Source organism: Mchenga conophoros, linkage group LG22 (genome assembly GCF_057382185.1).
Source record: "Mchenga conophoros isolate Kocher_MC1m ecotype Shallow Benthic linkage group LG22, M_conophoros_male_GT1.1, whole genome shotgun sequence".
NCBI lineage: Eukaryota > Metazoa > Chordata > Actinopteri > Cichliformes > Cichlidae > Mchenga > Mchenga conophoros.
Window position 1 is genome coordinate 17,816,591 of NC_140546.1, and position 26,731 is coordinate 17,843,321.

At 41.0% G+C, this 26,731-nt stretch overlaps 1 protein-coding gene and 1 long non-coding RNA gene across 7 annotated transcripts; one reads left to right on the plus strand and one right to left on the minus strand.

Moving 5' to 3' along the window:
- Nucleotides 1-463: 463 nt before the first annotated feature.
- Nucleotides 464-24,548, minus strand: LOC146549245 (zinc finger protein 516-like). 6 transcript variants are annotated; one of them, XM_085261615.1, is made up of 7 exons: nucleotides 24,169-24,548; nucleotides 16,151-16,191; nucleotides 15,446-15,529; nucleotides 7,514-9,026; nucleotides 5,333-6,622; nucleotides 4,888-4,952; nucleotides 464-3,461 (listed from the first exon to the last, which is right to left on the minus strand). In XM_085261615.1, exons 4-7 carry the CDS (start codon nucleotides 8,844-8,846, stop codon nucleotides 3,411-3,413), a joined length of 2,739 nt encoding a protein of 912 aa, XP_085117741.1. In that variant the 5' UTR covers nucleotides 8,847-9,026; nucleotides 15,446-15,529; nucleotides 16,151-16,191; nucleotides 24,169-24,548; the 3' UTR covers nucleotides 464-3,410. The 6 variants fall into 6 exon arrangements, with proteins under 6 accessions (XP_085117741.1, XP_085117738.1, XP_085117740.1 ...); XM_085261612.1 differs by lacking the exon at nucleotides 15,446-15,529; XM_085261614.1 differs by lacking the exons at nucleotides 15,446-15,529; nucleotides 24,169-24,548 and adding an exon at nucleotides 23,835-24,157.
- Nucleotides 24,479-26,731, plus strand: LOC146549246 (uncharacterized). Its single transcript, XR_014890347.1, has 2 exons — nucleotides 24,479-24,626; nucleotides 25,894-26,731. It is a non-coding gene; the product is annotated as an uncharacterized LOC146549246 (long non-coding RNA).

Consider the following 26,731-nt stretch of genomic DNA (forward strand, 5'->3'; position numbering starts at 1 on the left):
ACAAAGGTGGATGATGGGGAGAAAGGTTTAATTCATCAGCGGTCGTCGTGATTTCTTTGCTGTGAGTTGTACACACAGACAGCATATAAAGGAAGTCTCACTGCAAATAGGAGAAAGAGTTACTTGTTAAACAGTGTAGAAGAAATAAGGTATAAAGCCACTTATCCAAGAGCCATGAGTAAACAAAAGCGGCTTTCAACTCCTTCATTTGTTGACATTGTCTGCCACCTGCTGGTAGAAGTGATACACTGCAGCAAGAATGACCCCAATTTTTATTTAGTTTTGTCATTTTGTTTATTAGAGCAGAAGAAATGCTTTGTACTTTATTCGAATATATATTGTGCAAACTAGAAGAAGAGAGCTGAGTCTGTTAAACTGCTGAGAAGGAACGTGACACAGTGACGTGAGGCTTCTGAATGAAGATGATGTGTGATGGAGAAAAAAAATCCAACGCCATCGCAGATCGGCATCAACCAACTTTATTTGAATTTTACAGTCAGACAAAAATTGTTGATCTGTCGAAAATATAAATTCTGAACCAACATAATAACTATGAAACATGTTTACATAGTCACAAAAATGAACCCAGCGAGAGCTCAACTGTAAGCTGGAGGTTTGCATAAGAGTTCAGACTTGCGTAAATATCCCTCTCTCAGTGCTTCCTGCCTCTTTATGCCAAACAGGAGTTACAGTTACAGGGTCGTTGCAAAACACAGGCTCAGTGATACCTGCTGTGGGAGCATCACACCCCGCTGACCCTGACCTCAAAGGTGACGAAAATTCAACATGTTTTTAACATGTTCTGCTACTACAAATATCAAATACTTTTAATTGTTGAAATCCGACTCATAGCAAACAAACAAAGACCATTAAATAAAACTATCATTTACAATATTATCAAAAAGAAGAAAAATCTCTCCACACAGTCAGTGCTTTCATAATTATGGATTCTTAAGATCGCCCAAGAATCCATAAGTTGATGGCTTTTAGTTAAATGCATAGACTACGTCTCTATGGGATATGAATACACTGAGAAGGAGGAATTGAAATGTAAACATACTAAAATCTGCAAACAATGAAACACATGAAAACAACTGGAGACTGAGGTGAGTTTTGGATCAGTAGAAATGCTCATTGCTAAAAGTTCTACTTCTAAAAGAAATAAATCACAGCATTAAATGGCTACATCACTAGAATAATGCCAAAAGAAGTGCAGATGTCTGCGCTCTAATTGAAAACATAAGAGCAAATTGTTGCATTTAAATTTTAAACTTGGATTTAAAATAAAAATAAAAACATGGCAGCACTTTTCATTGTTCACTGGTTGTTCTGAGACCCTTTTTGAAGACTGGCTTCAATGACGAGCGCGAGTGCTCATTTTTCACATCAATCCTGGACCTAAAGTTTGGAAAATGGCCAACGACTTTTCATTAACAAAATACAAGATAAACACTAGGGCACCGTTTCTGGTTGTGCTGTTTCACTGGTCTGCTGAAGTTACTGTAAACTACAACGGAGCAGTTTGTTAACCTGAAGCAGAGCTAGAGGACTCGATGGCATTGCTGTGCCTGAAGCAACTGAATTACATATCTGACCTTAGGAGAAATACTGATTCCAAACTGACTGGAAAAAAAAGCACTATTTCTGTCTTAGGCCCTGGTCACACAGGGATAGCGACCGTTTGGCAACCACCTTTCAACCATCAGTTGCTAGGGAAAAATGGGTTGCTTGTTGTTCTGTGAAAACATCTGCTAAAACCTTAGAGCAGGGATGTCAAAGTCTTTTTACACTGTGGGCCACATACAGCCCACTTTGATTTTAAGTGGACTGGACTGGTGAAACTACATGAGGAATGTGTAAAACTGGAGAAAAGGTTTGGGTAGGGTTCAAAATATAAAGTTTTGAACACTGAAAAAAAAAAAAAATCATATATATTAAAATAGCAGAGCCTTAAAGACCAGGCAGTGATTAACCCTGTCAGAGATTTTTAGTAGAGACACCTGTGTGTTATTAATTTGAAGCTCCTACGTCTCCTCATTCTCGAGGTATCGCATTTACTGGCGTCCACATCACCAGGCGGGTGGCTGCTTGTTGATATTGGTCATCAAAAAGGTGCCGCAACAAAAACCTTGTTATTGCTTTGGTCTCTCGATTGCTGTGATCCCCTGCAGTTTATACAGAAGACGTTGCAAACAGTCGCCAACTACTTGTGTCGAGTGTCAGTCAAACAATGAAAAGTGGGAGTAGTGAGGTGCCCATATGCCGCATGGCTGAGAGCAGCCAGCCTGGGTTTGAATCTGACCTGTGGCCTGTGCCTTCCCTGCTCTCGCTCCTCTGCTTTCCTGTCATTCTTCACTGTACCCTTTCAAAGAAAGCTGTAAAAAGGCCAAAAAATATTTAAAAAAGAGAAGTGGAAAAAGTGCAAACTGGACAATGTAGAACATTTACCTTTAAAGTAAGAGTTGTGCCTTCTGAAATGTCTTGGTTAAAGTGACAAGTTGACAAGTGCTAGCATACAAATCAACATTTCCAGTGTAAACAATGAGTGATAGCATTAATATGCTAATGACCAAAGCAATGACAAGAAGATTTTTGGTGCAGCACCCTCCTCGCGACACATCTCACTCAGCAACCTCCAGGAACGACTCACCAGCTGTTAGGGTACCAAAAGTCTGCCAGGGGTTTGCAAAGGGGTCTCTAGGCCTGTGTGACTAAGGCCTTGGGTCAACACTTGCATTTTAAAGGAGAGTCCTTTGAATTTAAATTGTGGGCTGAAAACACAAGTGACACCATGTTATCTGCAACAAAAATCACATACTCAACCAAGAAAATTAAAAACTTAAAAAAGAAGACATTTGTACATGAAACAAAACAACAAACTTAAACTCGACACTGATATACAGCAGTTAAAAACATGTATTTGCATCACAGCTGTTTTAGTGGAATTATGAGTTGTAAGATTTGGTATGTTGTATTGCTCTGCAAGGATCTACTTTTTGTAACCAAAAACAAGCAGATATCTGGGCCTAAAGCCAAGAGAACATCTGTTTAGCCACATAGTTGTGGCTCTACATTTAATTTCCACCTGGCTGTGGTACTTCTACAATGCTTTCCTGTTGTTTTGTACAATAATCCTGAACATTTGCCTCATTTTCACCAAATAAAATAATCAAAAACACATCATATGTGTTTATTTAACTATCATATCTACACTCGTAACATGCTTAACACTTCAAATCAAACAGTCATAATACAAAATCAAACAAGTCCACCGCATTGCTTTGCATATATTGTGCAGATTCCAGAGCCTCTGTGCTCTCCAGGAGTTATGGCTAGTTCCTTTGAAGAACAGCAGGCCTCTCTTTTTTCAGCAGTTAGAACTTTGCAGCCAAGAGAAGCACAATGTTTCGTTACGTTCCTTTATGCAGAGACCCTGAGGATGAAGTGGAGTGGCTGTTCATCTGCAGAAGACAAGTGTGAGTAACACTAGTTAGCACTGGCACAGGTTTTCAACTGGTTTGTTTTTGAGGGTGGCTGTAGCTCAGGAGGTAGAGCAGGTCAACTACTGATCAGAAGGTTGGTGGTGCGACTGGTCCAAGTTACTCTGATGCCTCCAATGGAGTATGAATGTGTGTGAATGTTAGTAAAAAAGCACTTAAGCATGGAAAAAAGTGCCTGAATGAATGAAGCAAGTTGTATAAAGCACTTTAAATGCTCAGGTAGAGTAGAAAAGCTTTATATAGGAACCAGTCCATAGTCCCTGCAATAAATCATTCATTATCTCAACTTCATTTTCATTAAATTCTGCCCACACCCCTCACCCCTGCAGTAGCTTTACCCACAGTTTGAGAACCGGTGGGTCGGCTTTAGCCCTTTAGTTAAGACAAAGGTCTATGAGTGTCCTCACAAAGATGGAAATGAGCGATGCACAAACGCTGTATAAGATATGGAGAAATAGAAATTTTTAAAAATCTTTCACAAAGTCATGTTTCTCCAGTATTGTTTTACACCTCACATACAACTGTTGTCTGGCTTAGAAATCCTCAACCCTGAAGACAGACAGTGCCCATCACTCGTGTTCAAAAAGTTGCCCACACATTACTCTAGGGGGAATAGGAGAAAGCAAGAACAGTTGTAGGTAGCATCAGGGTAGGCCTGACTGACAGGCTGATGACACACCATATGGAGATGCTGTGCGAATTTTACCCTGAGGGGGACAACAATGTTTTTTTATTATTTGTTTGCCTCATCCCTGTCAGCTTCTGTTACGGAAACGAGAAGGAAGAGACAGCCAGGTTGTGGGAGCTGACAGCCACGCACGTAGATACAAGACAATACGCAGACGCACGTGTGCGCAGAAATGACAGACTGTGCTCAGACACAGACGAAGTACAGACACAGAGCAGGAACACGCAGTTGGTAAAGACATACTGTACACGGGGTGAGCAGGGACTTTATGCTGTACTTCACTCTGGAAAGTGAGATAACTGATCTACGGTTAACTGGCTTGAGTTACCTTTAAGATGAAACTGTAGTTAAGCTTTGAACTGTGATACAAATATAAAGAGAAACACTGCCCTGCACCAGATAACTGACAGGATTTTAAAAACATAAACACAAAGTTAATCAATAATGATGTAAAGGTAGGCTTATGTTTTCAGATATAATTGGTTTGGAGCACAAAATGCTATTTTTTCCATTTTTAAACCATATTTATATACTTTATAAGTATATATCCACCAACCTAGTTGTATAACCGATTATGATCATCAATGATTCGAAAAGTCTTAAAGATTTTAAAATGAAAGATGCAAAGATTATTTTAATTCACAATTCTTTTTGCCTGAAATACAAATCTAGAAATTATCAGTAAAATCAAAAACATACCTGTTTGGAAGCTTCAGACGAGGAATGGACTTCATTTCCAAAGTTTCCATTTAACTGCATCGTTGCTGTGAAAGTAGAAAGTAGTGAAAGAGCATTGAAACATCTGTTTCTCATTCTGAAAGCAGTAGATTTTTATAATAGAAATCCTATTTCCTAAAACGTTAGGCCTCCATCTAAACCAGGGGTGGGGGAACTCCAGGCCTCAAGGGCCAGTGTCCTGCAGGTTTTAGATATCATTAGTTCATTACCAGGCCTCTGGAGAACATGAAGACATACTGAGGAGGTAATTTAACCATTTAAATTATCTCTGTTGGATCAAGGACACATCTAAAACCTGCAGGACACCGGCCCTTGAGGCCTGGAGCTCCCCACCCCTGATCTAAACAGTACTCAGTTCTTTGATCATTTACAGCAAATAAAGCAGAAAGCAAAGCTTCCTCCTTACCCTGTGAAACAAGCCTGGGATCAACAAAGCCCCAGTGCTGATAGAGAGCTGCCAGATCATGTGGACTGTAGTTTTTCAGGATACTTAAAATATCGATGTCCGTTGGCGTTTCTCCTGTTGATTCACTCTTTCCCTGAGATATTCGGAGTGTATCTAAATATGCTTTGCTTCCGTGTAGCCCCCACATATTCATGGCAGCCCAGAGATCAGAACCTTTGGGACCTGAAGAAAAGTCACTTGAATGCCTGCGAGAGTGGAGCTTATCTGTGTTAGAGGAAGAAGAAGAATTCCCACTGCGATTTCTTGCCAGCATAAAACCCAAACCCTCCTGTGGGAAGTTCCCCTCCACAGTGGCTCTGTTGCCTCTTTGTTTTGGGCTGCTGGTAGGCTGCAAGCTCTGGAGACTCTTGCTGTTCACAATGCTGTTCACAATGCTGTTTGACGAAGTAGTTTGGGTGCTGGAGCCTTTAGATCCACCCCCCACTGTTCGGTTATGCTCCTTCTTTTGATTTTGGAGTCCAACCTTGCCACTAGACTGTGTCGCATCTGAAGGTCGTGAGTCCTTTGACTGATGCTTGGACTTCAGGGTGCTTGATTGATTCTTGTGGGACGACTGCTTATTGCTGCTGCTGCTGCTGCCATGGTTTGTGACCCCGGGAGGCTGTGTGCGCTGCGTTCTTGGAGTAGGCAAAGCTGGACAGTCCTTGCCTTCGAGGAAGGGTGGCGGCCCTGTGCGTCTCCACTGAGAAGCACCTGCCTTTAAACTCTTGAGACTATTAATGCTAGGTGCCCACTTAGGTGCCATGGTACTGCTGCCATCCACCCTGTGGGCAACACGCTGATGGATCCACAGTACTTCTGGGTAGTTGGTGGTGTGGGAGCAGTATGGGCACTGATGTCTCACCAGGCCCTGTGTTTTTACTGAAAAACTAACATCAGTTATGGGTAAAGAAGAAAGATTGAGGAGGCTGCTAGCATCGCCAGTAGCATGTCCCTGCTCTTTCACCTCTGAGCCATTTGTCTTTTCCATTTTAATGTTTGACTCTACTAACTCCTGGCTTGGAGAACATGAATATGGATTCCAATATGGCTGACTGAGCAGGATGCTCCTGCTTCTGAGGTAGTCCATGTATCTTGAGGCTTTGGAACCACTTCTGCTTATGTCCAAATTGGTGCTCTGTTTGCTGTAGGAACTCAGGAAGTCCTGGTGCTGCGTGTGCAGGTGAGACCTGAGTAGCGCGGTGTCAACAGTGTGGAAATCACAGTGCTCGCAGAAATATTTCTTTTTATCTGCAGGTAAAAACAGAAGGGGACATTCATAACAGATGAGGTCAGTTTTTTTTACATATACAAAAAGACTGTATAATAAAGACAGAAGGATCACACATCTAGCTAAGGAAGGAAAAAACACCCCTAATTAGACAAAAAGATAGAATTATGTATTGTGCTATTATTAAATGTAAATTGTGTTTATTTATTGGTCATTATAAATGCAGATGCCAAAATATTAGCAAACAGCTAATATTGGCCCTATTAGCTTTATTTCATGATTACTGGTGCTGCCATGATGAGTATTGACAGTCATTGTGGTAAGTCAGACTGGTAGAACATAGCATCAGCACGTTTTAATAGTAATAAAGAAATGTGTCATTAGTCTAAAGATATTGTACACAAATAGAAGCTGTTACATAAAATTTTCCATATTGATATTTTGTCCCACCCCTGACACACAATTAATAAATCTAAATCTGAATCTACAAATCCAACCAAAACAGTTTTTTAAAGATTTGTTAAGACAATAAAACAATTATTAATGCTGAGATTTATATATTAAGAGTCCCTTAAAAATATTAGGTAAGGTAACCTTACTGCGTTTGTATGTTTACAGACATTCTTGTGTAAAAAAGGGCAATTACTGCTGCTGTAATCCATTTAGAAATTCGCTAGTGATCTCTCCTTTACACAATATATTGCCAATTTAACTCATTTTTGTACTAGAGTTGTAGTTTCATTTACCTTTCAGAAATCAATTTGTATAAAATACAGCCCTTAATTGATGCTTTGATGCTTATAAATGGTAAAAGTACAAAACTGTTCTAAGTCTGATCAACGAATATAAACTCTTGTCTAAGCTCTGTCGTGGATAATGTATTATGGTGTGTTGTGGTGTATTCGGCTCACCTTCCTGGTCTAGGCTCTTGATGTTCTTCGTCTGTTTAGATGAGGAGTGAACATCTTTAACGTTTTTAGTCTGTAGTGCTTCATAAAATGCTTGACCAAGTCCATTCAGCAGAATAGAGTCCTTCTGGCTAATCTTTTTGTCACCACCTTTGTGATCAAGGCCTGCATCACCCTTCCTCTTCTTAAGATTGGAGCCGGCTGTGTCATTTGGCTTTCTCTTCTTCTCTTGCTTCAAGGGGACGTACTCGCCTTTTTCTATGTCATATGCCACTTCCGCATCAGCTAATCTCTCCTCCCATCCCAGACATTTTTCTGTAGCCTCCACTAGCCGTCCTCTTGTAGCTAACTGCCATGACTGGTAACTACAAATTGGATCCAGCTCAGGAATTCGACTGCCCGGCTTCACTTCTGCAGGGCTTTCCCTGGGTCCAGCAGAAATGAGGTTCAGGCTTTCCAAAAACTGCCTCTTAGCATCTTGCACCTCGGAGGACTCCACATTTCCTTGTGTTGGATTCTGCATCTGAGTGCGGGTGTGGTTCAGTTTATGCAACTTTTCATGTATCTGCAGTGTCCTGCGGTCATTGAAGAAGTTACCGCAGCCTGCACAGAGCTCATAGAGGCACTCTTCATTCGTCAGTAATGCTGGGTCCTGAGGAACCCCGTTGATGGTGGCAGGCGGTTCGTTGCTTTTGCTGCCCCTTAGCTGGGCTTTCACTCGATGAATGCGCATGTGACTTTGGAGGAACCACGCTTGGCGAAAGCGTCGTCCACATATCCGGCAACCGTGATCCTGAGAGCCACGGTGCCTTTTCATGTGGGACTTGAGGAGTAATACCTGAGGGAAAACCTGGCCACAAATGGTGCAGGAAAAAGGTCCGTCATCACCTCCATCGCTAACCTCGACACCATCTTTAACCTTTTTCTTGGTTGTTTTCTTCTTGACCTTTCCATTAATGTTATGAGCTTTATCAGGTGGGCTGCTGAGCTCAGGAGGGTCAGTTATATCAGCATCCTCTTTTTGCCCTTCATCTCCATCCCCCTCCCTGTCACTGAGGTTTTGGCTCAAAAGGCCCAATTTATGGCTTCTAATATGGGCCTTTAGGCTGCCCTTCTGAGCTGTCCTGTGCTCACAGTAGGGACACTTGTAAGGCTTCTCCCGAGTGTGTCTTCTCATGTGCTGAGATAGAGAGCTTAGAAGTGGAAAACTGCGACCACACACCCCGCAGGTGTGGCATGGGGTTACCTCATCCTCTGCCTCCACTTTAGCTGTGTGTTTTTGTGAAACATCCTCCCTTTCTTCTGTCTCCATCACTTTTCCAAGACCACCGGTCATCAAGAATCACCACAGCTGTTTAATAAATCCTCTTTGAAACTCTAGAAAAGTTATTCTTCCAAAACTTATTGAGTTCTCAGCACAGGTAACAAAAACTTGCCAAACATCACAGCTTTAGTATCCAATCCCGATCTCTGAAGAGAAGTTCCTTCATCAAATGGCATGCTGTTTTTATGATACCTGGAAAAAAAGAAACTGAAATGAGTCCCATGATAATTAAATTAACTACCAAAATTCAGAAAAAAGCCAGTTAAAAAAAGTCTGTCCAAATGGCTTTAAAATAATATGAAAACATAAATGAAAATACAGTATTTAAGGAAAAAACAGAGATTGCACAAAGACAACGAGCTTGAAAGTTAATCCTTGGTATGACCACCTTAATTCTTTAGTATTCTTCTGCTGTAGATAGTTTTCGAGGTCTGCACTGCACAGCATGCTGAGACATGCCAGGTTTTCGGGTAATAGCCGTTCCAAAATCACCAAAATGGTGCAAAAATAGCGTTTTATGTATTTTTTTCATAAATTCAACTAAAGAAGTAGGAACACTTCATATGATTCCATGACAGGCTGCTGGTAACAAAGTGTCTAAAGATACAATTTAATGCAATAGTTGCTTTTTTGTCCAAGTTGACACAACATTGGTTTTTATGTGAGCTCAGTGTTAAGTGGCCTAACAGATGAATAAACATGGTCAGGTACAAGGACTGAAAATGAGTGAAAAAGCAGCTGATGTCCAAAAAGAAAAAAAGGAAAACTTTAATTCTTCAGAACTGAGAAGCCACACAGAAAAACTATTAAAGCTTAAAAGTGAATGTGACAGTGGCCACAGCATTTGTGACTCACTATCTTATAAACCAGATTGTATAACAATCTATACCAACAAGAGATTTGCAACATATAAAAAAGCACTGCAGTGAGAGTAGACACCCCTGGTTTAATTTCATATCTTTAAATAGAATAAACTGATGACTGAATAACTGAATAATATTTTGGTTTAAAAACTGTTTAAGATCAAGCAGTTGTTGATTCACATTAAGGTTGTTTTACTCTGTGCTAAGAGAGGGTGAGAGCTCACTGAGGCAATTTGCATCACGGAGATTTTGGAATAACCTTTGTCCTTTACTGGATGAACGACGGCTGTCTGTACCTATTAGACCACGGGTCAGTGTCTCAACATGCGTGTGTCTGTCAGACCTTTGGTTGCTTATGCCGAAATTGAGTGTGTGAGGTGAAGCATGAAGAGATGTATTCATTCCTGGCCGGCCAGGATGAGCCCCCAGGGGCCATCCACTCTAATTCACGATCAATAATCCATTATCAACAAACTTCATTTTAGAAACTCACTTACTCGCACATACAGAGCACGGATTCTGGGCTGAGTGCTGATGCAAGATTGTAAGTAAAAAGGTAAGAATGTATATTTGTAACTTTTAGTATCAAAATAATCTAAATCTTTAAGGTTTTACACACAAATCATTGTTGAGACTGCAGGTATAGTGATGTAGCATTTGTCCAGATCCCTGACCTGGTTTATACCTATATTTTTGGCTTTTTTTTTTTTTTTTTTCAAGGATGATGATTTTTTTTTTTTAATCTTAAAATAGCTTGCCTCGGACAGTAATGTTTTATCAAAACTCCAAAAAACTTTGGCAACACGAACACAAGGCTAATCAGCACATACTGGGTCATTTTTGCATGGCCTGCGATGCTGATTCATAATCATATATTTAGTGGTGAATCAAACAAGATTCAGTAGCAGATAGAAATGTTGGTGACCGTGAAGTTATAGGAAATGGTATTTAAAAGGGTTAATTTAACACATTAGCTAAATATGATCATATAATACATAAAATAACCATAAAATTGAACTTTTTATGTTTGCAGCACATTTTTTTGGAACAGCCTCGGGCTGGGCGATATGACCCAAATTTCATATCTCGATATTTTTTAGCTGGATGGCGATATAAGATATATATCTCGATTTTTTTTTTTTAAAGCCATAAAGTAAGAACAAAAAGAGAGTTCTTAGTCAAAGCTGTGTCCCAGATGTCACACAGGCACTTTTATTAACATAGAGTAGATGTACATAAAATTTACTCAAAAATAAATTATGAGCATTTATTAAATAATAATGCTCCATAAATAAAAGAAAACAATGTTGTTTTTGTGCATAACAAAAAGCTCACAATTGTGCAGTCAGAATGTAAACTAAAAGACGCTGAGCATAATAACATAGACAGATTTCACAGCTGCTCTGTTCCCAACTTCTCCTGTGTGACTGACAGGGTTGCCAACTCCCTGAAAAATAAATAAGGGACACCTCGTGGCCAGGGCCGGGCGACCCAGTTGTCTTCACCCTTCCCAGTGTGGTGAATTTTCTAGCTCTTTTTTTGTGTGTGAAATTATTTTTTTAACCATTTGACTTGAAGTTGATTTAAGTAGATGCATATTCTATTCTTTGTGATATGAACACATGGGAAACAAATGATCACTTAGCCATTTATTTTTAGCTCAAAATGACAACATTAACACAGTAAAACAGGTCTCTTTCTTAAACAGAAGCCTGTCATGCTTAACTTTTGAGAATATAAGTAAATCTTTCTTTAAAAGAACTCTGTCCTGCTTAACTTAAAATAATAGAAAACAATAGAAAGAAAAATATTCTTGTAACAGTGCACATTTAGTGCATTTAGTACAATTGGCTTCAGTTGAGGTATTATTTCAGCTTTTCTAATGCTAATCAGCTGCTCCTGTTTGTAAACCCGCTTGTTCCCATGATTACGCATCTTAACTCATCATCATTATTCATCTATGTATTACTTTTATGTATTAGTCATCAATTTGTTGTAATCATCTATCCTTGCAGTTGTTTATTACACAAAATAAATTATATTATCACACTTCTGGCCACATAGCGCTGATATTCATTGCACATGCCCATATTAACTTTTTCCAGCCAGGTGTTTTCCTTTTCCCATTCTTCCCTTTCTCTGAGGGGAACAAACATTGCTGCTCTAGTGCTGGGCTCACACTGTGCGATTTTTGGCCCATTTTGAGCCGATTTTTGAGTGATTGGACCGATTTTGGCCTTCATCGTGCGTCGTGTAGTATACGTGGGGTAACGAGAAGTGATTAACACCTCACGACCAGCTCCCGATCATCAATCGCTCGTGAGGTTCTCACCACAGCCGCTCACACTGCTCACGCGCAAACGTAAACGTTGGTGAAAAAGACGTTGCAGCACGGCTGTGCAGCGTGTGATCTGGACACAAGCGATGGAGGCACAACTTTGGAAAGCTCATCCGAGCCTTTTCGATGTGGCATCACAAAATTATCACGACCACAACAACCGTGAAAATAGTTGGATTTACACTGCTGCTCAATCACAGCTGCCTGATCAATGTTTTTCATTAGCAATTTAGCAAAGTTGATGGTGGTGGTGTGTCTGTGTGAGTGAAAGACAGAGAGAGCGAGCGACAGATTTTCTGTTATAACCTTCATGTTATGGAGGCACAGTGTGAGCACTCAGGTCGCATCAGAGCATCGGGCGGTATAGTGTGAGAGTACATCGTGACATACAAACTTCTAACCCCTGCGAGTCAATCGTGCAGTTTGAGCAGGAGCTGAATAACGTGACTGAAAAAAATCGCACAGTGTCTGCCCAGCTTTAGGTGTACTGTCATCCGAGACTTGCACCGCAGAGTCGGCGTTTGTTCCCCTGTTGGCCATGCTTCTTGTTGTGGTCATCTGTTGTCTTCCGGTATTTTCTCCGCAAGCGACCTTTCCTCGACCAATGAGATGAGCGGTAATCTGAATTGTCATACTCGAATTGTCATAAGTGTGCTGTCAGCTCATTGGTCACAAAGCAGGAGAGGGGCTGGGAATTATGTTTTCAAACAAAGTGTTAATTCCATAAACATTTATAGACTACTTTTGATTCTCACTGTATTACGGGACAAAGTGCGTCCCTTATTAGCTCAATACGGGACGTGTACTTTTGTTTCGAAATACGGGACGATTCCGTATTTTAAGGGACGGTTGGCAACCCTAGTGACTGATAGCCTGGAGTTTGAAATCCGCTTCGTAACCACGTCTCTTACAGGTGCCATTTATGGTCCTTATACACACACAATACGGTAATATTACGCTGAAGCACAGTACGTATCACTCCGCGAGGCTCAGCCGTAATGCTCCGACAATCCATCAAGCGGTGCAGCTCCGTAGCTTACCAAAGTCGTACTAAAACATTTTGACAGATTGCTGAGCGCCGTGTACCACATAAAATCGGTTCGCGGCCATCAAGCACAACCAGAATTCATACAAAAGGCGCGCTGTCAACTTTTGAGAGAATGAAAGGGTTTTAGGGGCTGCACGGCGTTAGCGTGGTTAGCTCGTTAGCGTGGTTAGCTAGCTAACACGTTGACGCGGTCCAGCCCCACACACGGGGCGATGCGCAGTAACTCGTTAACGCAGATTTTCCGTGTCCATCTTGTCGCTTCCTGCAGGTGAAGCGATGGGGGAGGAGGGGGAGTTGTGTTGAGTGAAGGAGAGGCGAGGCCGAGTAACGTTGCGTAAAGACAAAAGTGGACGAAAGAGAGGCAAACTTGCAGCTCCACAAGTATAATTATAACGTAACATAGACTATATCGATATAAAGGATATTGTCACATCTTATATCTCGTATAAAAATATATCGATATTTTTTAAAAACTCGATATATCGCCCAGCTCTAGAACAGCCTGTCCAATATATGCTTTGAGACTCATCTTGAACAGGTCAGCTGCTCATGTTCGCAACATGTTTCTTTTTCTACTCATATAGGGAACTGTTTTTTTCTTTTTTATCTGAACGACCAACTCGTGAGATACAAGATTCTCCCCTTTTTAAAAAAAACAAACAAAACAAAACATGATCACTTCCAGGGAAACACTGGGGGGGAAAATAAGTTTGTTGTTCTATGAATTGACCTCATAAACTTTAGAACAACTTCAGTGTTTTTTTCCATAATGCACATGTAGGCGAATATATTTCATCATAGTCATCAAGTTCACCAAAGCAAGAATCAAAGTAGTTACCAGGAAAATTATGGAGATGGGTAAAAAAACAGGACATCTGCCCTTTTGTGTCATCTGGTGAAGTTATAAAGACACTGGGAAATGATGTACCTGATATTTGTTTTGTTGTATATACATCTGCTGCACCTGCTTTGGCTGGTGGGGTAAAACATGTCAGGTAAAGGTGCCTGTAAAGCCACTCATTCTCGTTTAATTATTTGTATCTCTTTCTGTTGTTTATTGGAGAGGTTTGGGGATGCCCAAGTTCAAACCATCTCAACCTTTCCTCTCTAACTTTGCCTATAAAAGCAATTTGTGCATCTTTAACTCTGCTAGCTCCCTCTCAGCCTTATTCAGTCTTATTTTACTACAAAATATGATATTCTGCATTGAAGAAAACCAGGTTTTTGCTTGTATATGCTGACAGTTCTTAGAAAGAAACACCAAATTGACAAAAGTCTCTATCAGCAGGTCAAGCTTAGAGAAAAATCAGAATTGCTTAAAGAAAATTGGAATCTAGCGATAAATCTTTCATCATTTTAGAGATAAATGATCTTGTCTGCCAGGAAAATGAGTTTGATGTGAGAAGCTCCTTTAGAGACTTCTTATCAAGACCTCAAAAAATGACAAACATACAAGCAGCTGTGGTGCTCTACATAACGAACAGTGCATGGCAGAGGCAGCCTGATGTAGCTAAACATGTTCCTCAGGCAACGACGACCATTTGTTTGGCTGTTTTTAGTGAAAGAAGGTACTCTAGCTCAGCCAGGCAGTCAAAAGAAAAACCTGCTATTGTGTCAGCCGCACCAGAACTGTCACATCGCCTCATGTCTGGCCCTCCACCCCTCATTAGGGGGTCGAGAGAGTTATTGTTAAACCGAGGAGGCCTGGGCCTACCCATCACTGTCTTCAAATGGGCGAAGAGGCGAGACAAAAGACAACGTTTGTTTGTCTCGTCTTTCTTTGAATGCAAGGGGGAAAAATAGGTACACATACTCATAAAGGCTAAAGCAAAAACACTGACTCCAGCATGATTTCCAGGAGGTGAGGTTGTTCGTCTAATTATCTGCTGTATGTGCATCTGCATCTGTCTAAATGCGTGCCTGCCTGCTTGCTATCATGTGTGCTGATCCGCTCACGCTACAATGGGTGCTGAACCCAGAATCTGGAGGAGTTTAGGAGGGTTTTTTCTGGACATGGCAGGTGTTTGGTAGGCAGACGCTATCAGATTAACGCACGGGCAATGTGGCACACTGTCTCCAAGAGGGGGGAGGATATGGGAGAGAAACTGGAAGGTGGCAATTAAGGGGTTATGGTTAAGGCGAATGTAATGAGTTAACACAATGGGGATAAAGTCAGAGAGCTGAGGGCAACAGATGGGAATAAACGGGCCATCAGAAAGGAGGTAGCCGCCTCTACAGTATGAGCTTATGCCTTTGTCAAAGCAGCCTATCTGCTTAGTGAGTGCTAATATTTGCATCTGCAGTGTCCTACTACTGCATGTGTACACAACAAAAATAATCGTGAAAACTCCCCTTGTCTTACCCCCTCCTCTCCTTCCTGTACTCGGCTATCTTTTCCACCTCTTCAGCCTTTATCCCATACAACAGTCAAAGCCCATTGGAGGATCTGTAAAGTAATGCAGATAGCCAAACATGTTGCTCTGGGGCTTAACTCATTTCTTTTAGAATCCCTCGCTCCATTTTTCACTCTCTTTTCTCTGGCTGATGAATAGGCACGTCCAGTCAGCTGTCCGCACACTGATTCATCCTGACGTCCCAACCAGCTCAGCACAAACTCCCTATGGTCAGGGCACTGATGCTGAGAGCCTGCGTTCTGCGATGTGCGTGTGTACTCGCATGAAAATATCCACAGCGTTGCATGTTTGCGCACTGACTGTGTGCCCGGTTGCTGCTGTGGACTGGAAGTCTCCCATCTAATCTTTAAAAACACCTAAAAAAGCCTCAAATACCAATTTTTCCTTTTGCAATAAAGAAGTGTCCACAACAGCTGACGTCTGCGCATTTCTGTATTTGCAAACTAGTGAGAGATGTGAAAAATCATTGCTGTGTGTATACCCCATGACTGTGTGCATGCATATGTGCACACAGTGCAAGTGTGTGTGTGCATGTGCTGAAGTCATCCAAATATTCACATCCACAAACCTGTGCCAACATACCCCTGACTGGAGATGGCATGTGACTGTCCTTATGCTAGTGTTCAAAGCCACAGTGACTCGCTAAGCCTCACCTTGCATCTACCGTTTTGTGTCCAGTAATCCTGTCCACCAACTGCAAACACAAATGAAAATATTACACGTTATCTTTGCTGCAAATATAGTCTGAGTCTATATTCAGGATATTTTCTATCATATTGTTCCCATCTTTAACTTATCCAGATGGACAGTACAATAAATTTAAGAAAAACCTTTCTGCCCATCAGTCATTCCTGACAGTATGATTAATCTTGTGTCAGTTGTTAGCGGATTACAGGAAATACAGTGTTGCACAAGGGATATTTCACAACAAATTAAAAGCAAAGTCGAGCTTGCCACATCAAGTCCTAGTGGACCAGAGATATCCTCAGAACTGATAATTATCACATCTTTCATTACGAAAATTCTGAAAGTGTGGGGCGGTTTAAACCTACAAAATGTTATATTCTTACATGCTGAAGAAGAAGGAGGACGCCCACAAGCATAGCAAACACTACATGTGGAAGATGGTGACTCGTGCAGCTGCTGCAATAGCTGCACCCCAACCCGATGATAAGAAAGGCAAAGAAAGGCAGCAAGAGTCAGATATGGAAATACTTTGCATTTGCAAGGAGGATGATCGGGGAGTGATTATTGATTCACAAAAGCCAATGTTCAATGATGCTACTGTGATTTTTAGAACAAGCAAGAAAATAGTTAAGAGAAGAACCTAAAAGCCCGACATCTAGACCAGTTCACAGAATGAAAGGCGACCGAGTTTCAGTTCAGCATTTAAATATGCAAAGTATCATGTTCTCCTGAAATACATATTACCATTTTGTTTTTAAAAGCAAGAACTGCTGTTGTGAAGTTAACTATAATGGCTAATGATTTAACTAATTTTACCTTTTAAAGTTAAGCTACTCACATTTCAGTCCATTTCCTGTTATCAAAGTAAAATCTTAACATTTCTTGTTCTGTACTGCTTTTATTTACAGATAATGTAATTTTGTAATGTTCAAGTGTTTTTTTTAATAAAGGAGTTGGGTATCGGGAATCATGTAATTCTACTGGTATTGCTACTGACTTCTACATCGCCAGTGTGTGAATGTGTGTGTGAATGGGTGGATGACTGAATGTAGTGTAAAGCGCTTTGGGGTCCTATGGACTAGAAAAGCGCTATACAAATGCAGGCCATTTACCATTTACATTTCTGGCATAGATATATCTATAGTAGGCACAACTGAAACTCAATGATCTGTAAAGATTAATTACTTTACTCACTTTACTTTTAATTAATGGCCTTCAATCCCATAGAAATCTACGTGAAAGGGGATTTCTTACTTGACCTCTGTAGACAATTTCCTGCCCTTTTTATGCACTCAAGTCATTCACTGTCGGATATACTGAATAATCAAATTCACAAAATTTGTAGATCTTGATCATACGATGGTTCAAAATGGAAGTATGAAACCACACACTCGCACACTCGCAGCTGTCAATCACAAGTCATTGAGCATGTGGTCTCACAGTCAGACCCGCCCCTTCTCGAGCCATCTTAGTTTCTGCAACCAAGAAAGCGACAGCAGAAACGCTCAAGGCTTTAGATCAGGTGATGTCACAGCAGCTACGCCCATCTTTTATCGATCTTTTATGATTACCTACTCTTCAAAGCAAAAAGGGCCAGCTTCTGGTTAATTGATATAATAATTTTTTACTTTGAATGTCAATGTTAAAAAACAATAAATAGTTGAGTAGACATTTAAATATTGCTGCCCTTCCAAGTTAATGCCAGAAATACTAGTGGATTAAATGTATTATTTATTTTATTAATGTTCAACAGCAGGTCCCAGTTCACTACCCGTTTCTCTCTCTCTCTCGCTCTCTGAGAAGGGGAACAAGTAAACAGATGATAGCCATGCTAACCGGCGCTGTTGTGCAGTACTCTGATGTATGAACAACCCGTTCTCACTCCCAAAGCGTAACATTTTACGCTAGGTGACAAATCGTCACCATATTACGTTTTCGGCTACCCACCACGTTCCTAAATGACGACCTCGGAAAAAGAGGGAATATGAGAACCGTCTGGACTGAACCTACACATGTTCGCTCTTTTTCTTCAAATCGCTTAGAAACACGCTATTTAACATCATTAAAGTCCTGGTTAAGGTCAGGAATAAGGTTATGGTCAGGGCTAGGGATAAGGTTAGGTTTAGGGCTGGAATACAGGGCTGGAACGTCTATTACCGCGGGAGCGTCATTGCACTGGATTCCAGCCATAACCCGCCGCGTACCATAAGAACGCCGAAGGTCTCCTTTCGCGTTCCTCAGGAACGCCGCGGGACGTGACAAAACGTCGACATGTTACGCCTCGGGAGTGAGAACGCTCTGGTATGAAACAAGCAGGTGTATGTCAGTTTTGTGTCAGGGTGTCTTCTGTCTTTTAGACTCGTCAATTCACCATTTTTTTCTCTGGTTAGTTTAAGATAATTTCTTACAGGTTTTGTGGGCTCAACACAAACTCCAGGTGCAAGCATGACTTCATGTGTAGCAACTATACAATACAAGTCAGCAACTGGACATCAGATATATTGCCTTGAATACAAACTCGCCCAGTTAACAAAAGAAATATCAGTGTGTTTTAAAAAAAAGCCTTCCTTCTATCCTTCAGTCAAATACCTTCTATAAAAATATAAAGAAATATGTGTCATCATAAAAATGTTAAATGTCAAGATATTTTTCCACTTGCGTGGTGTGACTGCAGAGCTAACAATGACTTTCTCAGAGTAATACAGGCATGCTTCTTCCCATCCTGCCAGCGTGGCCTGAATGCAGCAGTAGAGGTCTTAGAATAACCTAGTGACCACAGAACAACCTCATTAGAGTGAAGTCTTGAAAAAACTGGCAAAACAAGATCAACACACATTGATAAAAGTACACAGCTCAGTCCTTCCAGACAACTCTCCATCCCACCACAGCTGGATTATCCTTTTACAGCTCACAAGCAACTCCTGTTATTATTCAGGGCCTATGGCGTTCCTAGAATGACTTAATTGCACAAAAACAGTGAGGCCGCAAGGCGCTGTGGGCGACCAGCCTAATGTACCTAAAAGATTAGACAGCCATGAGCTCAACAGTCACAAGCACGGACAAACTTGCGCACATTCGTGCCCATCCCCCTCCTTAGGCAACTCTCCACTTGGTTACACAACATATACAGGGATTACTCTTCATTGCATGAGATGAGCTGCTCAATGAGTGGCTTTTATCATGGATGCCCCTTTGTGCACAAAAGGGGGCATCCGTGGCATGACAGAGAAAAGACGGCAGCGGTTTTACCTGCTGCAGAAATACACAGTGGTCTCATGCAGACATCAGAAACTACCTGAGCAGCTCCACTAAAGAGCAGAAAAGCAAAGATGAAGAGTTGTCATTTTTAGGGCTATTTTCAATTACTATAGGTTATTATTACTGTTGATTTATCCTCCATGGTAGGCCTGAGGATCCACTGTGTACCCACTCTCTTTTCGGTTCGGATTGGCTAGTGTGGGAGACACTGGAGTATAATCTGCTGGCATTAACTTGCTCTCTAAAAAAAGCACTCTCGACAGGGATTAGATTATCATGGCAAGGTCAACTCAAACTCACTCCGACTGTCTCCCTTTATGTCTCTATCACTCTGGTTTTACTTTATCGGCCTTCCTCTCATCGTTCGGCCTCCTGTCCATAGGTGTAAATTCGAAGACACTGATTTCATTGTCACCTAAATGCGAGTCAAGCCACTAAGTAAAAGAAATGACAGCAGATTAAAGGAGATTAAGCCTACAGAATAAGGCCAAGAGAAGCAGTAAATCAGAACACTTATTAGAAAATGTTTTGTTGATTTAAATTATGTAAAAGTATTATTGTTTTGTTAAGCCTATTTATGATTATCATCATTTTCTAGTTATTTTTCTGGTGACTGACTAATAGGTTCATCAAAAAGGAGGCTGTCACTGTAATCTTATGCATCTTAAATTGGAGATAAACTTTAGCTTGAGTTGATCCTCAGACTAATGAAGATTGAGCCCAAATAATGGACACAGCCACTTTAACTGTACAGTAAATATTATTTTTATGACAGGTTTGCAGTCAGAATTAATGTCTGCATGCAAAAAGTGCATCAGAGGCTGAGGAGGCTGAATCACTCCCCTGCAAATCAGAAAGAAATTTGACATAATTTTAACTAAAATAAATACAAAATGCTAAAGCTGATATTTCTAATCAAACGTACTTTAAGTTGCTTTGGTTTTGCTTTTTCCTGACATCTAATGTTGATCTCTATCTGCGTAAAAGATCATAATTCTCAAGTTACGTAGTAGATAATGATTTGTAACGACATGTGTGTGTAATTTCCCGTTTCCTGATGATTAAGGTAAGGATTGAAAAAGCGTAAGGGGATACCTGCTTAGCGATTTTACCCTGGAGCAAAAGAATGACAGCTGGCAGGAGGGTCTGGATTAGGTTTCCCATAGGGGTATTGCATCTTTTACACCACCACTTCTTTGGAATAGAATGAGCCAATAGTAACCTGATTCCTCCAGACCCATCCAATCTCGTCTCATTGGTCTCAATGGGACCAAACAGAAGGGATCTGTGAACGCCTTACTCATCCCTCCCATCTTCCATCTGCCAGTGTCTGCACTCCAGTTCCTCCACTGGAGACTTAAAGGCCATGTTCTTCTTTCTTTTCTTTATTGAGGAACCTATATGAATCATCAAAAACTATAAATGTTCTCCGCCCATTCAATTCTTAATTGTGCTAAAATAAAGAAACGCTGCTTTGTGGTTTTGTAAAAAATGACGCAGTAGCTAAATTAGTGTTGCCCAAAGAACTGATCACAATAAGCTCCTAAAGAAAATTCAATTTGTTTTACATTTACATTTTCAGAATTTTTTTAACATAAATATGAATATTTTTCATTTGTAATTAGAAGACAAATTTCCTGATTAATTAATTTGGTGTCGAAAAATTAGCAAACACGTTATAAAAGTTAAAACTTTGAACTTTAGAAAAGAAAAGAAAAAGCATGTTTAAATATTTTACATTTATAATTCTCTTTTTTTGTTTAGGAAAAAATAGCAATTTGAGTAGATTTACTTGCTTAAATTTTAAATGCTTAAGCTTGTCCCTAAAGATTTTCTGTAGGATGATGTTTCTCATCTGTTTACATAAGGCCCAGGTAATGTGACCACCACCACATGCTCTGAATGCAGCATGTGATCCATCTGTATGATGTGCTGTTAGGTAATCACATCAAAAGAGAGGATGCACACTCAGCAAGAACGCGTACGCCTTTTAGCCACAGATTCACCCGCTGCAGACATTTGGCCCACTGAACAGTGCAGATGTTTTTACGTCTAAGTGTAAAGCTCAGTTTCCTGTGTTTAACCCACTCAGAACTTGTTTTCTTTTTTAGGGGTTTTTAGTTGTTTCATTCTGAAAAAACTAACTCCACTGTGATTTGCATGTATGTTAAACATAACTGAAAGATTGTTACACCTACTATAGATGTTACACTGAGAAATAAATTGACTAAAGCCACTTTTCCCTCAGGGACGAGGAAATCTTTCAAAGATGGTTTAAAGTTACATGACTGCATGATCTGGATTGCTTAAAACATTTGGGGCGGAGAGTGTCTGTATGAAAACAGTAAGTGATAACAGAGGTTGTGATCAACAGCAGCACTGCAGCTCATGTTTGGCCATTTGTGTTAATATGACTTTTTTTTAACAACGCTACAGGAAACTGGTTGAAGTGTTTGCCGCACGACCAAAAGTACTGAGACCAGGTGCAGTGAACTTGGAATTTTACTGCCTTTGAAATGGCTGTTTCAAAGACTGGGTTAGGTAGGCAGTTTGTGATCAATCTGAAAAATTACAATTATAACCTGAATACAACTAGTTGCGTCGGGTGCCCTATTGCAAAGACACGTGTTGAATGGGAGTTTCCCTCATCAGTGTTGGCAATTAGACGGCAAATTATTGGAGACGGGTTGCCTGTCTCCAGGAATAGCCTTATGATCGAAAGTGGCCACCCAGAGGTTGAGGATGTTGCACACTCAGCCTGTGGGCGACCAACTGGTAACGCAGCCACTTCAATCAGTCGCTGAATGCAAAAAAAACCAATCAAACAAAAACTACAACTGAAGTTTGTTGTTTGTTTTTTTGTAGATTCGAGGAGGTTGTCATCTTATTTCTCTTTTGGTGTCACTGAGACACAAAGCAGAAACATGAAAACATGCTGAGTATTTACTGCTTCATGCTGGATTCACAGGGAACAACGGTTTAATGGTTTCAGGGATTTTTTTTTATTGTAAACTGAGGTTTGTAAAAATAATTTAAAGACTAAGAAGCTTCATTTTCATTTGATGAGGTCATTGACATTCACCCCAGATTAAAGTGCTGCCCACTAAAAAGAAAGGAAATTGAAATGATTATTACCACCCATTTTAAAACTTGTGTTTGTGCTTATTTTCACTTACAATAACAATTGCCTTTGTTTTGCAACCACAAAACAGGTTATTACATAAAAACATTAGCATGGGCAGTGTCTTATTTTCAACACAATTTCCACACAGAATTTCCCAATCACTGCATCCCTACTTTCAGCCCACTATCACAATGGGTGCTGCCCAAAGTGGAGATGGCCTGACCCCTCACATCCTCCTGCCTGCGCTGTCTGCACCCCTCCCCCTTCCAGCAACAAGCCTCTGTCCAGACCCCCGGCCTCCTGACCTAATCTAGATGATTAAATCATTTTTTCTTTAGCACAAATTTTGTCCCCCCCACTAGTCTTGTCTGGTAGTTGTCGCACACCCTCCCCTATTGATCGCCATGCTGAGGAGATTACCCTAATAGCTGGGATTACCTCCCCACATGTTGGCTGGTTACTCTAGGGGAGGAGGGGAGGGCTGGAGATGGTGCATGATGTGCAAGTGCAAAGAGGGAGGGGGGGAGTAAAACATATTAAAAAATTAAAATTAAAATCTAGACCTGGATTTGTTTGTTGCCTGTGAGTACTATAAAAGACAAACCAATATTACTCTCTGTGGGATGTAAATAAGACTTTTAAGCACCCACATAACAATCTTTATCATTCAGTGCTATGCTGTGCATGATCAGTCATAAGACAAGAGCTTTTTGAGGCAGGGGTAGACAAACAACACCCTCCTAGCCCTTTCTGACAAAAATTGGGACCGCTCCTCCTGCTTAGCCCAGCTGAAATCCAGTTTGAGTGCTAAATCAGCCTCAATCTTTATAAAAGGTTAAAAGTTTCAATTATATTTTGTTATAGATTATTATGCGCTATTTTTTGTTTCTTTTGCTTTGTTTGGTACTAATGGTCAGACAAAAGAAGCAAAACACACACCATTTTTTTGACTTTTGGACCCTACTCATCAGTCCTCTCCTGATAACAATACAGTTTAAGTGGCCCATCCACATGTTTCACTGAGGCCTCTGTGGTGTGGAGGCTCGGTGGGTGTTTTAGCTCACTGTTTCTAACAAGTGCAAGGGGTGAGAGTGGTTAGAAATCAAGATGTTAGACCCACTGTGACACGAAGGCAGGCGGGCAGGCTGAGAGAGAGGCTGGAGGCCATTCAGACAGTGCAGAGCAGAGAAAAGGAATTCCGTTAATCCGCCGCTGATCCGGTACAATGGCAGCCTTGTTGTCTGTCCCGTTTGCGCTCACTTACTCACCACAAGTTTGCGTGCGTCGACCGCCTTCACAGCTGTGAAGGACCGGAGATGATGGTAATGGTTAAAGAAGCGATAATGTGTGGAGCTGGCAGGGAGGGGGTGTCAAGTCGCTACATGTAGGAAACAGCCTCGCTTCACGGGACACACGACTTCTCCCGAGTGCGTTACAAATAACTGACATCCATATTTAGTTGCCAACTAACCGACGGGGATGTTGTAGTCAACTTTCGCCAGCACAAACTCGAAACGGAGCACTTCTCGTATAAGCTGCTCCCGTCCGACACCCCACCGGGTCTCTTTTGTTAGTTAACCGTCGTTTGGCTTCACTCCTTACCTCCAGAGGGGTTAACGATAGGCGGCAGGTCGCTCCTGAAGGAATCCCATCACGGACCGAGCTCTCGCCTCGCAGCGGATAAACACTTGTCCACAAACCGAAGGGAGGGGAGCGGAGGAGGAGGGAGGCGGAGGGGGGCTATCCTTTGAGCGGTGTGCTCATCTCCTTTCTGCTCGGTGGCGTCAAAACTTCCGCGTATTTCAATCACAGCGGTGCACCTGAACCGCGGTTCCCGTTCCGCTCCTCGGCTGCTGCGGCGGCCGTCGTCGTCGCCGGGGACATGAGTGACGCGAGAGATAACGTTATTAACGTTAATAACAAGCAAGGGCGAGTGATCTCTGCGTGCGCGCGCCTCGCTTCCATTCACTGCAGCTGAGCCTGACTGCTGAGAGGTGACCGGTGCGCGCGCGTGCGGAACATTGAGTGAGGTCGAGCTCGTGTTTGCGGCCCAAATGGAGGTAAAAGTGTGCCCACACCGCCACTTCACTAATGCCACCTTGAGTAGAAACGAGGAGTTTACGGTTTGGATTATTGTTTTGCGATGTTTTGCAACAATAGTTGCAATAATAATAATAATAATAAAATAAATAATATATAGACTTTTCATATAAGCAAAAAACTTTAAATCCTATTTTAATGGCTTATTAGTTCACACGTTATATGATTTAAAGCAGAGGCGATTCTAGGATTAGAGCTTTGGGGGGTGCTGAGCACCCAGAGAGCTGCCCAGCCAGGCAAGATAAATCATATAATTCTTAAATTCATCAAGTCTCCCTGTCCCTGGGTCCTCGTCTCAAAACATGACATCACTGTTTTGTACATTTTAACACAATTTAATCCCCACATTTGTGAAAGAAAAGCAAAACACTTTTTTTGAAAAGTCTGTAACAAAACCATCAAATCTGATAAAGGTTATTTAAATGCTGCAAAAGAAGAATGGATTGGAATTAAAAAAAAATACATATCCTAACCTTAATTACTGGGGGAGAATAATGAATTATGCACATAGTGAGTAAAAAGCAAACTGAGTGCATTTTTTGGACAGAGATTCACTTTTAATGTGTATGTATAATATAATACAGATACATAAAAAAACACTCCCAAAACAGAATAAATTATTACAAATAAAAATCTTTACTGCAGACACTAATTTTACTAATTTAATAATACTAATTTTGTGTCGTGAGATTTATGGGTTTCATTCTTTCATAGTGGTACTAGGGAGAGCTTGACATTTTTATCAGGTGGTACACGCTGTAAAAAGTTTAAGAAACACTGATAAGTGTATGTGTGCTTTTGGAAAACATTTAAAGTTGCGGTACAGAATCTTTGAAACAAGCTGGCTTGAAACATTTTTAGAATATAAACAGAGCACTCTGCTTCTCTTTACAGCTCCTCACACCACCAGGGCACCGTTTGGCACTTTCTGATAGTGTGCAAATGTGGCGCACGTACTGCGGCAGTCATACAGACAACTGGACGGTCCAAAAGTTGGTCTACCCATTACTGGCTGAGGTTTTAGTAGAGTTGTGTCTGAACCACATAAAAATATATTATTAATTTTAATCTCCCCGATCAATTATAATGTTATGTTGGAATGTTGTTAAAGAGGGTCAAAAATGTTTCAAACCAGTTTGTTTTGCAGATTCTGTATAGCAGCTTTAATATAGGGAGAACACAACTTCCAGACTGTATGAGTAAAATAAGGTTTTTTCTCTTTGTCAGTTTGCAATGGCAGATCGTGGCTCAAGAGTTGGCAGTTCGCCTTGTAATCGGAAGGTTGCCGGTTCGAGCCCCAGCTTGGACAGTCTCGGTCGTTGTGTCCTTGGGCAAGACACTTCACCAGTTACCTACTGGTGGTGGTCAGAGGGCCCGGTGGCGCCAGTGTCCGGCAACCTCGCCTCTGTCAGTGCGCCCCAGGGTGGCTGTGGCTACAATGTAGCTTACCATCACCAGTGTGTGAATGGGTGGATGACTGAATATGTAAAGCGCTTTGGGGTCCTTAGGGACTACTAAAGCGCTATATAAATACAGGCCATTTTAATAGTTTCTGTTTTGCCTGTCACTGTTCCCTGTCTGTTTTCTTACCTGGTTCTTCCTGACCTTGTACTTTCTCCTCACATTCATCTCTTTCCTCTCTCCCTCTTTGGACTGAAAATCATACACAAATAGATTGTATTCAATTAGATGAAAAATTACATTAATATGTGTTACAGGAAAAATGATTCTATGTTTCTTTACCTTCTTTTAAATGTACAAAGATGCCTTTTGTCTGCCCTCTGCCTATGGTTAGATTAGTTTAGAATTATCTTTTTAGACTTTCCCAGCAAACACATCTTGTTTCTGGGACATATTGTTTTAGATTGTTTTATCTTCCCTAGCCCTCTGCTGACGAGACTAGCACCATATATGGAGTTGTTTTATTTTATCTGTTTATTATTTGTTATCCTGTTCTCACTGTCTCTGTGCTCTGTGCCTATAAAAATTACCAAGCCACTGTGCATGGTGTGAGTTGTTCTTAGCAGCTCACCCGTGTACACGTTTGATAAAGAAAGTAACTTTG

Bases quoted from the DNA above. Each gene is read 5' to 3' on its own strand.
- LOC146549245 (XM_085261613.1), bottom strand. From the start codon at position 8,846: ATGACCGGTGGTCTTGGAAAAGTGATGGAGACAGAAGAAAGGGAGGAT. The intron at 4,953-5,332 runs GTAAGGAGGAAG...CTACTTTCACAG, and splicing joins TCCCAGGCTTGTTTCACAGG to CAACGATGCAGTTAAATGGA. The intron at 3,462-4,887 runs GTATGTTTTTGA...TGTCTTCTGCAG, and splicing joins CGTCTGAAGCTTCCAAACAG to ATGAACAGCCACTCCACTTC.